This window comes from Sinocyclocheilus grahami, unplaced genomic scaffold (genome assembly GCF_001515645.1).
Source record: "Sinocyclocheilus grahami isolate Dianchi unplaced genomic scaffold, SAMN03320097.WGS_v1.1 scaffold1656.1, whole genome shotgun sequence".
Classification (NCBI taxonomy): domain Eukaryota; kingdom Metazoa; phylum Chordata; class Actinopteri; order Cypriniformes; family Cyprinidae; genus Sinocyclocheilus; species Sinocyclocheilus grahami.
The window spans coordinates 123412-136029 of NW_015506835.1; the positions used below are offsets into that span (position 1 = coordinate 123412).

The window sequence follows — 12618 nt, forward strand, 5'->3', positions numbered from 1 at the left end:
CACCTACCAATTCTACATCACTGCCTGTTTAGCCCCGCCCACCAATTCTACTTCATTGCATGTTTAGCCCCGCCCACTGACTTCGCTGCCTGTTTGACACGGGATTTTCAGAGAGATTGAAACTAAAAGAAGATGCTGTACGACTATATTGGATCCGACAGTAATGTTGCAACACACAAGTGTGAGTAAATGTTTTTATAACGTGTGTATTATTTTTAATGATATGACGACCGAATCGCGTTCTGCTTGGCCGTATACAACACTTCTTTTATTACCATTCTGCGCTCACATATAAACATGACTTACATTTGTCACCCACTGCCCCCTAGGGGCTATATGCAGGAACTGCAGAACATATACAACACTCATGATGAATCTATATTCAAACAGCTTGAATATTACATCATACATAGAAGAACCCTCGTCCACGAGGGGGCAAACAAAGTCTTTAAGGTGCCCAGGCGGGCGCCTGAGCCCGTAGGGACATGGGACACAGGGGAAAGTCCAAGAGAAGTGGCTGGGTGTGGGGTGTTTGGGGAAAGGGGCTCCTGAACAACTGGAGTGTGTGGCTCGGGCCTGGGGTTAGTTGTCTGTCGTTTTGTGAGGCCAGGGTGTTAGGCTTCTTCTTTTGAAAGGAAATGGACAGGTTACCTCTGTATAGGGCTAGCCTGTCTCTCTATGCAGGCAAGGCAAAGCACATTTTATTTATAGAGCACAAGTTTAACACAGCCGTAGTTGATCCAAAGTGCTTTACAATAAAAATAACTGAATTTAAAAGAGAAAGCGGGGGGGATAAAACAAGCTTACAAGTATCAAAAACAATTCAAATGAAAATTCATAAAACACCAATTTACAGTTTTTACGATCGCTATGACAATTTTTTTCAGTACTTTTAACAATTTTCCTAAACTCTTAACACAGTTAGCACAACATCCGTCTGTGTAGGCTATACAATTATCACATTTCTTGTTGCTTTGACACAAAATGCATACAGTTAACACAAATTTAAAATGCTTGAACTTATTTTACACACAAGCTCAACCAAGACCAAAACAATGTAATTATACTGGCAAATTTTCAAATGCTTTCACACTGTGTGATGCAAGATCAGATAACATAATTTTCTAAAACTAACTTATAGGCTAAAGTCAAAGTGAACAGCTGTTCATATTGTGAATTGAAACACAAATATGTCTCCTGTATTTTATTCCATTGCTAATTAGAAAGAGCTGATTGAAATTATGCAAATATATAAATTACAGTATATTCCCATCTAGGAAACACGCTCAGGTGTTGAGGTTCTTTCAATTACATGACCATATGATATACAGTAAAAGAGGGCTGATCTTGTGTGGAAAAGTCTTATTCTTAAATTCTGGAATAGTACTATTCTTAAAAAAATAAAAAATAAATAAAAAACGTGTCCCTCCAGGATGCAATGGATGCTGCATGCCAAGACATCACAGCTGAACAATACCAGGAAGGATAAGGCATACCAAAAGATTCTTCCCAAGATGCCTTGCCAGAGAAGATATCAGGTGTGATGAGGATGAGAACATGTGGCCAAACGCAGAAGAATACATTTATAGAATACAAGAATACACCAGGCAGATTAGAATACATTTATTTATTTATTTTTTATTCTTCTGTGACTTTTTCTGTTTGTATATTTTGTATTTTCACATAATAAATGACAGCTATATTGTACTTGTTTTCTTTTTAGTTTTTTTCTAATGTTCTGTTGCAAATAAAGCCGTTACTGCAGCAATTCTGTCTCTGTCTTTTTCCCCATAAACCGTTCATTCTATAAAGCTACTCTGAGAAGGGTCATTCAATTTTTGTATTGAATTTCTGCAGCAAAATAATCAAAATACATGCATTTGCTAAACCCAAAAAGAAAAAGAAACTGTAGTGTAAAACACAATATACTGTCTATCGTATAAGGTCAGACCCGACACCTAAAAAAATAGCAGTTTCTGTAATTCCATTTGTTTAGTGTTTTTATGATATTGTGCTACGATAGGCTAAATATTCCTGTTGGAAGAGAACATGTGTTAGTGTTTTGGAATAATAATTAGATTTTTGAGACATGTTTGCAGTGTTTTGGTAGATGTAGTGTATTGTAATTAGAAAATTTGTGTTGTTGTTTAGTTTGCAATGTGTGATTTTGAGCATGAAATTAACCGTTTTGTCAATTATGTGTTGTAGGTGTGTTGGTGCGTTAAGAGTTTAGGAAAATTGTTAGAAGTATTGAAAAAAATGTCATAGCGGTCGTAAAAAACTGTAACACCAATTAAACTATTCAAAGTACATACACAGCATCACTCAAATGTTAAAGAGTAAAACTAAGTCTTTAAGCTAGATTTAAAAGCGTCCAATGATGGAGAAGCTCTGATGTTCAAAGGTAGACTGTTCCACAGCTTTGGTGCAACTACTGAGAAAGCTCGATCACCTTTTGTTTTACAATGTGAACGGGGTCAGATAAAAGTAACTGATCACTATATCTTAATGACCTAGAGGCTGTATATGGCCTAATGAGATCACAGATATAATCCGGGGCAGAATTATTCAATGCTTGTATGCAAAAAGAAATATCTTAAAGTTGACTCTAAGTTTTATAGGGAGCCAGTGCAATGAGGCAAGGACAGGGGAGATATGATCCCTTTTCTTAGTTCCTGTTAAGAATCTGGCTGCTGCATTTTGAACCATCTGTAACCGAGACAGTGTAGATTGAGGTAGGCCAATGTACAAAGAGTTACAGTAATCCAATCGAGAAGAAATTAATGCATGAATTACAATTTCAAGGTCTTTACTAGAAAGAAAGTGTTTCACCTTAGCCACTGATCTGAGATGAAAAAAGCTACTCTTTACAACTGCATTTACATGCTTGTCAGGTTGGAGAAGAGGATTATAATGGACTCCAATATTTTTTGCATAATTGTGTAGGTTATTACTTAGAAAACCTAACTGTGTTTTAATGGAGTTGTTAGTAGCAGCAGGGACCAGTAGAAGCACTTCGGTATTATTTCCATTCAACTGCAGAGAGTTTTTTGTCATCCAGGTCTTGACTTCATTAAGGCATAAGAAAAGATGATCTAATGAAAAGTAATTTCCTGGTTTGACTGGAAGATATAGTTGGAGGTCAGCAGCGTAACAATGATCATTAATATTATGTTTCTGGAGTATTGATCCCAAGGGGAGTATGTAAAGGGAAAACAAAAGAAGGCCAAGAATGGATCCCTGAGGAACACCACAATGGATAGGTGCAAGGGGTGAAGTAAATGACCCGATATTTACAGAAAAAGTCCTCCCCTTTAAGTATGAGGCGAACCACTCTAAGGCTAGGCCCTGAACGCTAACAACACACTCAAGTCGTTTTAGAAGATAGCAGATGACCCAGAATCAATGGACAGCAGAATGTCATTTGTAACCTTCAGCAATGCCGACTCAGTGCTATGCAGTGCTCTAAAACCAGATTGAAACGGGTCTAAAATATTAAAAGTATCCAGGTAGGAAGTAAACTGTGAGAGTGCAACTTTTTCCAAAACCTTTGAAATGAGAGTTTAGAGATAGGGCGATAATTGTTATGTGCAGTGGGGTCAAGATGAGGGCCTTTTAATAGGGGCTGTACAATAGCATGTTTAAACTTCTGATATAGGGTTTTCCGAAGAACACGCACAGACAGTGGCTGTCACAGGTATGCAAGTACTAAACTAGGTTCTCTTTCATGTCTTATTGCACTTAAACTGTCAAATACTCACAAGTTTATGTTAAAAACCCACACGAGTTACAAAAACAGTCGGTTATGTCTGAGAAGGTAAACAGCTGGGAAATAAATCATATGTTCATATTAGATCTGTGTGGCGGCAGCGTAATATACAGTAAATAAATCAATAAACCCACTGCTCTCTTGTCTCCTCTGAGGCTGGGACTCTAAATAGTGTTCTGTGCTCGTTTGTGCAGCCAATGACAGAACAGTTAGTGTGCTTTGCTCGAACTTTCACCATGGCGTTAGAACTGGTACACCGTTGTCGCTTGCGAAAACACAATGGTGGCACTATGGGTGGAAACTTGCGGATTAAGGGGCGGTAATATTATAATAAGATCCCCTTTCTACATCACAAGGGAAGCGAAATCTTATTTTATTTTTTATTTTTTTCACAAGCTTGCAGAGAAAGGCTTACCAAAAAAAATAAAAAATACTGGGTTGGTAGATGCACCAGGGACCCGATTACAGCACGTAAAGGGTTAGTTCAGCCAAAAAATTTTTAATTCTGTTATTAATTACCCACCCTCATGTCGTTCTAAACCCGTAAGACCTCCGTTCATCTTCGGAACACAAATTAAGAAGATTTTTGATGAAATCTGAGAGCTCTCTGACCCTCGCGGATACGTTGTTTTCGTTCCGCATGACAATAGCATATGCTGTTTATGTTCAGTGGATACTCTCCAAAATGGCACCAGGATAATGCGGAGGAGACGAATTGTTGAATAAAGTTGTTATTCTAGTTTTCTTTGCGTACAAAAAGTATTCTCATAGCTTCGTAAAATTACGGTTGAACTCCTGATGTGGATTATTTTACCGATCTCCTTGCTACGTTTCTGGACCTTAATCATGGTAATTACATTGCTGTCTATGGGAGGGTCAGAGAGCTCTCAGAATTCATCAAAAATATCTAAATTTGTGTTCCAAAGATGAATGGAGGTCTTACGGGTTTAGAATGACATGAGGGTGAGTGAATGCTATACCTCCCATTTCAGCTTTTAATCCACTTCCCGATCCTGCTCCTGTGTCATGCTCTTCACCGCAGCCACACGTGACAGAACACGGGAACAAGCAAAGTATGAACTGGGCTGAGGAATTAATCTGGAACATACAGCAGGATGGACGGCCTTTGGAACGATATGTAGAGAAGTTCCTGAGTGTTGTACATCTGGTGAGCTGGAGCGATTACATGGCTAATGCTTGCTTCCGAATGGGACTCGATGATGATAATTTGTTTAGATTCCTGTCTCCTGACAATTGTTATAGACCCGTAGCTGACTTTATTAATTATGTCCTCGATTTAAATGGCTCTGCTTTCCTTGTTGATGTGGAGGATAGTTGTCCTGTTCCCATTCGGAAGCAAATGGGCGCTTCAGCTCACCATCTACCAGCACCCTCCATATACTGTTCCAAAGAGCCCACTCCCTCCGTTCCACCCGCGCTTCCCCGAGCCCATAGGTGGGCATCGAAGAGCGCTGGGATGCACCTGGGAGCCAAAGTGGCAGATCAAGCATTTACATCTGTCTGCTCAGCGCTCAAAGCCACCTCCCTTCGTCCGCCTCCAACGCCCGAGTCTCAACCAGTCCTCAGTATGACATGAGGGTGAGTGAATGCTATACCTCCCATTTCAGCTTTTAATCCACTTCCCGATCCTGCTCCTGTGTCATGCTCTTCACCGCAGCCACACGTGACAGAACACGGGAACAAGCAAAGTATGAACTGGGCTGAGGAATTAATCTGGAACATACAGCAGGATGGACGGCCTTTGGAACGATATGTAGAGAAGTTCCTGAGTGTTGTACATCTGGTGAGCTGGAGCGATTACATGGCTAATGCTTGCTTCCGAATGGGACTCGATGATGATAATTTGTTTAGATTCCTGTCTCCTGACAATTGTTATAGACCCGTAGCTGACTTTATTAATTATGTCCTCGATTTAAATGGCTCTGCTTTCCTTGTTGATGTGGAGGATAGTTGTCCTGTTCCCATTCGGAAGCAAATGGGCGCTTCAGCTCACCATCTACCAGCACCCTCCATATACTGTTCCAAAGAGCCCACTCCCTCCGTTCCACCCGCGCTTCCCCGAGCCCATAGGTGGGCATCGAAGAGCGCTGGGATGCACCTGGGAGCCAAAGTGGCAGATCAAGCATTTACATCTGTCTGCTCAGCGCTCAAAGCCACCTCCCTTCGTCCGCCTCCAACGCCCGAGTCTCAACCAGTCCTCAGTCCAGTGTCAACACGTGCCACAAAGCCATCCTCCAGAGCACCTGTGATGCCAGCCGCTCCACTCTCAATCCTGCCGGCTGCTCAATCGTCAAGTCCACCGGTCGCTCCACAGTCAAGCCCTAGGATGACAGCAGCTATCTCCTTCACCTCAGCCCAGAAGAGGAGACTGAGAAGGAGAAGACTGATGGCTCTAGCCCCTGACCAGAGTCAAAAGATGGTTCTAGCCACTGGCCAGTGTCAAGAGATGGCTCGGGCCCCTGACCAGAGTCGAGAGATGGCTCTAGCCCCTGACCAGAGTCGAGTGATGGTTCTAGCCCCTGACCAAAGTCGAGAGAGGGCTCCTGTCTCCACGTCAAGCCCAGAGAGGACTCCTGTCCCCATGTCTAGCCCAGAAAGGGCTGCTGTCCCCGCGTCTGGCCCAGGGAGGGCCACAGATCCCGAGTCTAGCCCAAGGAGGGCTCCTGTTTCCACGTCCAGCCCAGAGAGAGCTGCGATTCCCGCGAATGGCCCAGGGAGGGCTTCAGTTCCCGAGTTCAGCCCAGAGAGGGCTGCTGTTCCCGCTTCTGGACCAGGGAGGGCCACAGATCCCAAGTCTAGCCCAACAAGGAGTCCTGTTTCCACGTCCAGCCCAGAGAGGGCTTCAGGCATCATGTCAAGCCCTGAGAAGGCTGCGGTTCCCACGTCCAGCCCAGAGAGGGCTTCTGTCCCCGAACCTGGCCCAGAGGGGGCTTCTGTTCCCGAGTCCAGTCAGGAGAGGGCTTCTGTTCCAGAGTGCAGCCCAGGGAGGGCTTCTGTTCCTGAATGCAGCCCGGAGTGGACTTCTGAGCCCAGCCCAGAGCCGGTTCCAGCCAGGGGACATGGAGTCTCCCCCAAGAAATATTTTGGGGGGCTATACATCTCCGGCTGTAGTGGCCGGGCCGAGTCCCGGGGCCAAGGCCACGGAGGCCGTCCAGCCATGGCCCCCTGAACTGCCTGTTCCGCCATGGCTTCCTGAACTGACTGCTCCGCCATGGGCCCCTGAACTGACACCGCCCTGGAGGCTTCCCGTCCTGTACTAGAGGCCTCCAGGGCATTAGTGTTATAGTTAAATATGTGGTTTCCCAATCCTGCTCCTGCATCGTGCTCTTCACCACAGCCACACGTGACAGTGGTCTTCGGTCAAAAATGACCAACGTTAGGAAATGAATGGGAAATCGACAAAAATCCTGAGAATTTTTGAGTGTACAATCTACAAATCTGACACAATGCAGAAAAAAAGTACACAGCAATGACAGGGTAAAACTCTAAAATATCAAGAGTGCAAAACCAACACATCCACTCACACATGCATACACACACACTTATACACACACAGCTATGAACTGGTGTGACTGTAAGACAGCAAATATGTCAAATAAAAGCAATAATTCAACTACAATGCCGTAAAAATGTGGACAGCAAGGAAGGGGTTACACTCTAAAACATCAAGAGTGCAGAACAGACACACTCACAGACACACACAAACATACACAATTATACACACTCAAATTAATTGGTATGGCTATAACCATATAGCCAAAACGAGTCAGAAACTGAAATAAGAGGTTGAAATCAGATCAAACCCAGAAGAATTAAGCTCTGATAAAACATTTCTGTTCATTTTTGTAAAATTTTTATAGAATTGTAATGTTTTGTGTAACAAAATGTTTTCAGGTTTGACTGTAGTAATAATAATTTAAAAACTGACACTTCAATTCAACATTTCAAACACAAAAATAATAATCTAAACCTTTACAAAAAGTTGTGTTTGAGAATGTCTAAATATATATCCAGACCCACAACTTAATAAAAATAAGTATTTATGTCTAAAAACAATTAGATAATTTATAGGCCTATATAGGAATCTATGGGCTAAACCATGGAATTGCAGATGTTTTTCTTATTTTACTCCCACCACATGGCACTAATATGGCTTCAATGGGATTTTAAAGGCATTGACTATATTTTAACATGAAATACTGCATTCATTGAAAAGTAATATATATATATATATATATATATATAATTTTTTTTAATTATTTTCAATGGGCAGAAATTCATCATAATTATTGCATAAATATTAATTAGTGCCATTAAATCATCTCAAAATACAAAATAAAAAAATATTTGAACAAAAATATATTACATTAATTTTACTGGAGCGAAAAAAAGTTACATTTCAGGTGTCTGGTCAGTTTTGACTGTGAAGATCACAAGTGTGACTCCCAAATGAGGAGCACCAGAGGGTTAAACAGATCATTTGATATGTAACTGCTAGTATCTTGTGTCTTGTATCTTGATAGTAGTCTTAAACAAGACAAGAAAATTAATGCTACTGTTAGTTTTAGCTTTTGTCACCTTCATCGATTAGCCAGAGTTAAACTCTTTTTAAATAGGAAAAGTGTTGACATTGTTATTAACTACTGCAATTCATTGTTTGTTGGGATGCTTTTCTTTTCAATCTCCCACCATAAAATGCTCCAAAATGCGGCTGCTCATTTACTCCCCGTTAGCTGCAAACAAGATAATTTTACGCCCATTCTACACTCTCTGCATTGGCTACCTTGCTGATATATAGATTATAAAATTGCACTATTTCTTTCTAAAGCTATCAATAATCTAGCTCCCCAATGTCTCCACAAAACTGCTTAGATTACGAAACTCTTTTTATGCAGAGCAGACCAAGCCTTTGCTTTGACCGGCCCTAAGCTGTGGAACAACCTGTCATTACCTATTAGAACTGCTCCTATGTTATCTGAGTTAAAATCTTTTCTCTTGTGCTTTTAATCTTTGGTAAATCGGTTTGTATATTATTTTATGTAGACTACTTTGGCCAACCAAGGTTGTTTTTAAATGTGCTTTATAAATAAATCAAATCTCAGAACTCACACAGATCTCAAATTTCACTTATTTATAAAGCAGACATTCCGCCTCTCCTGGAAGGTCTGGAAGTGCCCTGCACTTTGTGTGCATTTCCCTGATGACTGCAAATTATATACAGTACTCTGGAAATCGACGACCCCTATTTCCAGGTTAATACATTTTATTTTCAGTCGTAGTCTGTCAGCCGAGATGCATTTACCATTTCATGCAATTTTTTTTTTTTTTTTTTATAATGTCAGCTATTTAGCTGATTATCTGTTAAGGAGCTACTCTATAGAGTGTGTAATTATAAATAATGTTGTTTGTTTCCATTTTGAATCAGGTCTCCTCTATTGGAAAAGCCAAAGTCTAAGACTGCGGTGCTAAAAATACAGCCTTTGGTATGGCAAGATTATGAAATATTGACATTTTATTGAAGCTTTCTGAAGCAACAAGGCTCTTAAAACATGTATTGAGGTTACTGCCACCCGCTGGCCAAAAACATAACACTTACTGATCAATTGGAAGCAATTACAGTGTTTAATAAATATTGTAGAAACTATAAAACAATATACAATATATCTGTCACGAATTCGCTCCATGGACTTCCGTTTATTCACCACCAGAGGTCACCCTTTCCATTACATTGACTCTCGCACAACACAAACTGTTGCATAGCACGCCGGACTACATATCCCATCATTCAGTGCACGATTTGCACACTGCACTGATTGCACTCATTGCACACAGCTGTTTATTATCACCTCACTATATAACACCCACTCAAACCACCATTCTCTGCTGAGTATTGTTTAGCCTGTACCCCTTTCCGAGTCTCCGTGGTTTCCTTGTTTTGCCTTGCCTGTTTTTGCGGTTTCTGATCTTTGCCTGTTTTCCTGGATTTTCCCTCTCGTCTCGCTCCTGTGATTCTGTCTGCCAGTCGGTGACCTACGCTAGCCCTAGGACTACTCTTGTGTTTTTGCCCACCGTATACCTGTTTGCCATTGTTTGACCCTGCCTGTTATACCACGTCTTTTGAATAAAAGCTTGCAGATGGATCCACACGTCTCACATCTCGTCAGCCCCGTTACAGAGTACTCAGCCCTACAAGGACCCAGCAGCTTTTCTGAGGAACATTGGCCAGGTATGGACACAGCAAGAATTTTGTTAGCCCTTAAACAGGGTCCACGATCATTGGAGAACCATATCCGAGAGTTGTTAGCCATCGCTCACTATTCTGAGTTGCCAGACTGTTTATTGATAGAGTTTTTCTGCGATGGCATAAATCAACCTCTTAGGGCTAAGCTTAGATGCGAGGGTCCACACTGTAAAAAAACCCAACTTGAAAAAAGTTTAAATGACTGGTTTTGTTGTGTTGGGTCAGCAAAAATCCATGAAAAAGTCAGTACAACTAAGTTTAATACACTTATTCTGCTTAAACCAATATTTTTTTCCATAAACTTAAAAAGATGAGTTTTGTGAACAGTGCTTTGCAAGTTCATCCAAAGAAACTTATAAAATTGAGTTAAGTCAGTCTCATTAGGGAACTAACCCACCCATATAGTAAAAAACAAATGCAATTTTTTTTTTTTATAAAATGTATACATTTCTTCAGGGGCGTAATTTCCACTGGGGACAGGGGGGACATGCCCCCCCCCCCCCCCGTTGCCAGACTGTTTATTGATAGAGTTTTTCTGCGATGGCATAAATCAACCTCTTAGGGCTAAGCTTAGATGCGAGGGTCCACACTGTAAAAAAACCCAACTTGAAAAAAGTTTAAATGACTGGTTTTGTTGTGTTGGGTCAGCAAAAATCCATGAAAAAGTCAGTACAACTAAGTTTAATACACTTATTCTGCTTAAACCAAGATTTTTTCCATACACTTAAAAAGATGAGTTTTGTGAACTGCTTTGCAAGTTCATCCAAAGAAACTTATAAAATTGAGTTAAGTCAGTCTCATTAGGGAACTAACCCACCCATATAGTAAAAAACAAATGCTATTTTTTTTTTTTTTTTTTTTTTTAAACCCCCCACTTTCAAATCCATTTGTTATGATTTTTTAGGACCGAGCAGGCACAGATGCACGCGACCGCATCCACTCTAAAAATAGCTCACTGAAGGTTCTAACGAGCAGGTATCGCGGTTGCGGCACAGTCAGCGATGAAATGCCAGAAGCAGCAACAGATCACTTTAATGTCATCATGGATGAAAAGAGAGAAAGAAAAGAGATGTGAGTTGGTTGATTCAGTAAATTAGCTCAGGTCAGGATAATCATATTTTATGTCTACACCTGTTAATGTTAGCCTACGTTGACTGAGCTAACGTTAACATACACTGTTGCGAGGTAATTTCAGGCTGTTGTTAGCTAAACATTTAATGAAGAACAGTGGTTCCCAAACTGGGGTACGTGAGGCGACAGAAGGGGGGGTACGCGAACAAAATGCTGAGTTTTGCCTTCCCCCCCCTTTGCAAAATCCCGTTTGTGTCCCCCCCCCCCCCACTTTCAAATCCATTTGTTATGATTTTTTAGGACCGAGCAGGCACAGATGCATGCGACTGCGTCCACTCTAAAAATAGCTCACTGAAGGTTCTAACGAGCAGGTATCGTGGTTGCGGCACAGTCAGCGATGAAACGCCAGACGCAGCAACAGATCACTTTAATGTCATCATGGATGAAAAGAGAGAAAGAAAGGAGATGTGAGTTGGTTGATTCAGTAAATTAGCTCAGGTCAGGATAATCATATTTTATGTCTACACCTGTTAATGTTAGCCTACGTTGACTGAGCTAACGTTAACATACACTGTTGCTAGGTAATTTCAGGCTGTTGTTAGCTAAACATTTAATGAAGAACAGTGGTTCCCAAACTGGGGTACGTGAGGCGACAGAAGGGGGGGATACGCGAACAAAATGCTGAGTTTTGCGGTGTTTCGTGAACGAATCGTTCGTGAAAGTCATTGATTCAATGATTAATTTATAAATACAGCCACTTGCTTAGTTACTGAATGAACACATGACTCAATGACTGACGCATTAAGACAGTGACGTACCGCCACCTACTGGCGCTTTTAGTATGTAAAATAATTACTTTTCACTTTTTTATTTATTTTTTTTTATCATTATTGCATATTACTCTATTGAACTTTTTTTTTTCTTCTTTTTTTTAAACATTAATATTCTATGTATAAAGATAAAAAAATGCATTGGAAAGTCAATTTAGGGGACAAATGTTGTCCTTTAATGGAAAAGGAGCAGTCTAAGTTGAAGAGAGGGGGTACGCAGAAATGCTTCAGGGGGTACTCCACTCTAAACGGTCTGGGAGCGGAGGAAGAACGCGACACAATGTCTGTGACTGAAATGGTGGCTGTACCAGAGCACGCTCACAAAATGGCGGTGGCTTCACGCATTAAGACAGTGACGTACCGCGACCTACTGGCGCTTTCAGTATGTAAAATAATCACTTTTCACTTTTTATTTTTTTAACATTATTGCATATTACTCTAAAAAAAATTTTTTTTTAAACATTAATATTCTATTTATAAAGAGAAAAAAATGCATTGGAAAGTCAATTTAGGGGGCAAATATTGTCCTATAATGGAAAAGGAGCAGTCTAAGTTGAAGAGAGGGGGTACGCAGAAATGCTTCATGGGGTACTCCACTCTAAACGGTCTGGGAGCGGAGGAAGAACGCGACACAATGTCTGTGACTGAAATGGTGGCTGTACCAGAGCACGCTCACAAAATGGCGG

General features: G+C 41.0%; 1 protein-coding gene across 1 annotated transcript in view; it reads left to right on the plus strand.

Annotated features, from left to right (window-relative positions):
• Window positions 1-6495: 6495 nt before the first annotated feature.
• Window positions 6496-12618, plus strand: part of LOC107571822 (uncharacterized) — a 16737-nt gene continuing 10614 nt past the window's right edge. Inside the window, exon 1 of the mRNA XM_016258204.1 lies at window positions 6496-6829. Within this exon, the coding sequence (XP_016113690.1) occupies window positions 6496-6829 (334 nt within the window). The remainder of the gene's footprint in view (window positions 6830-12618) is intronic.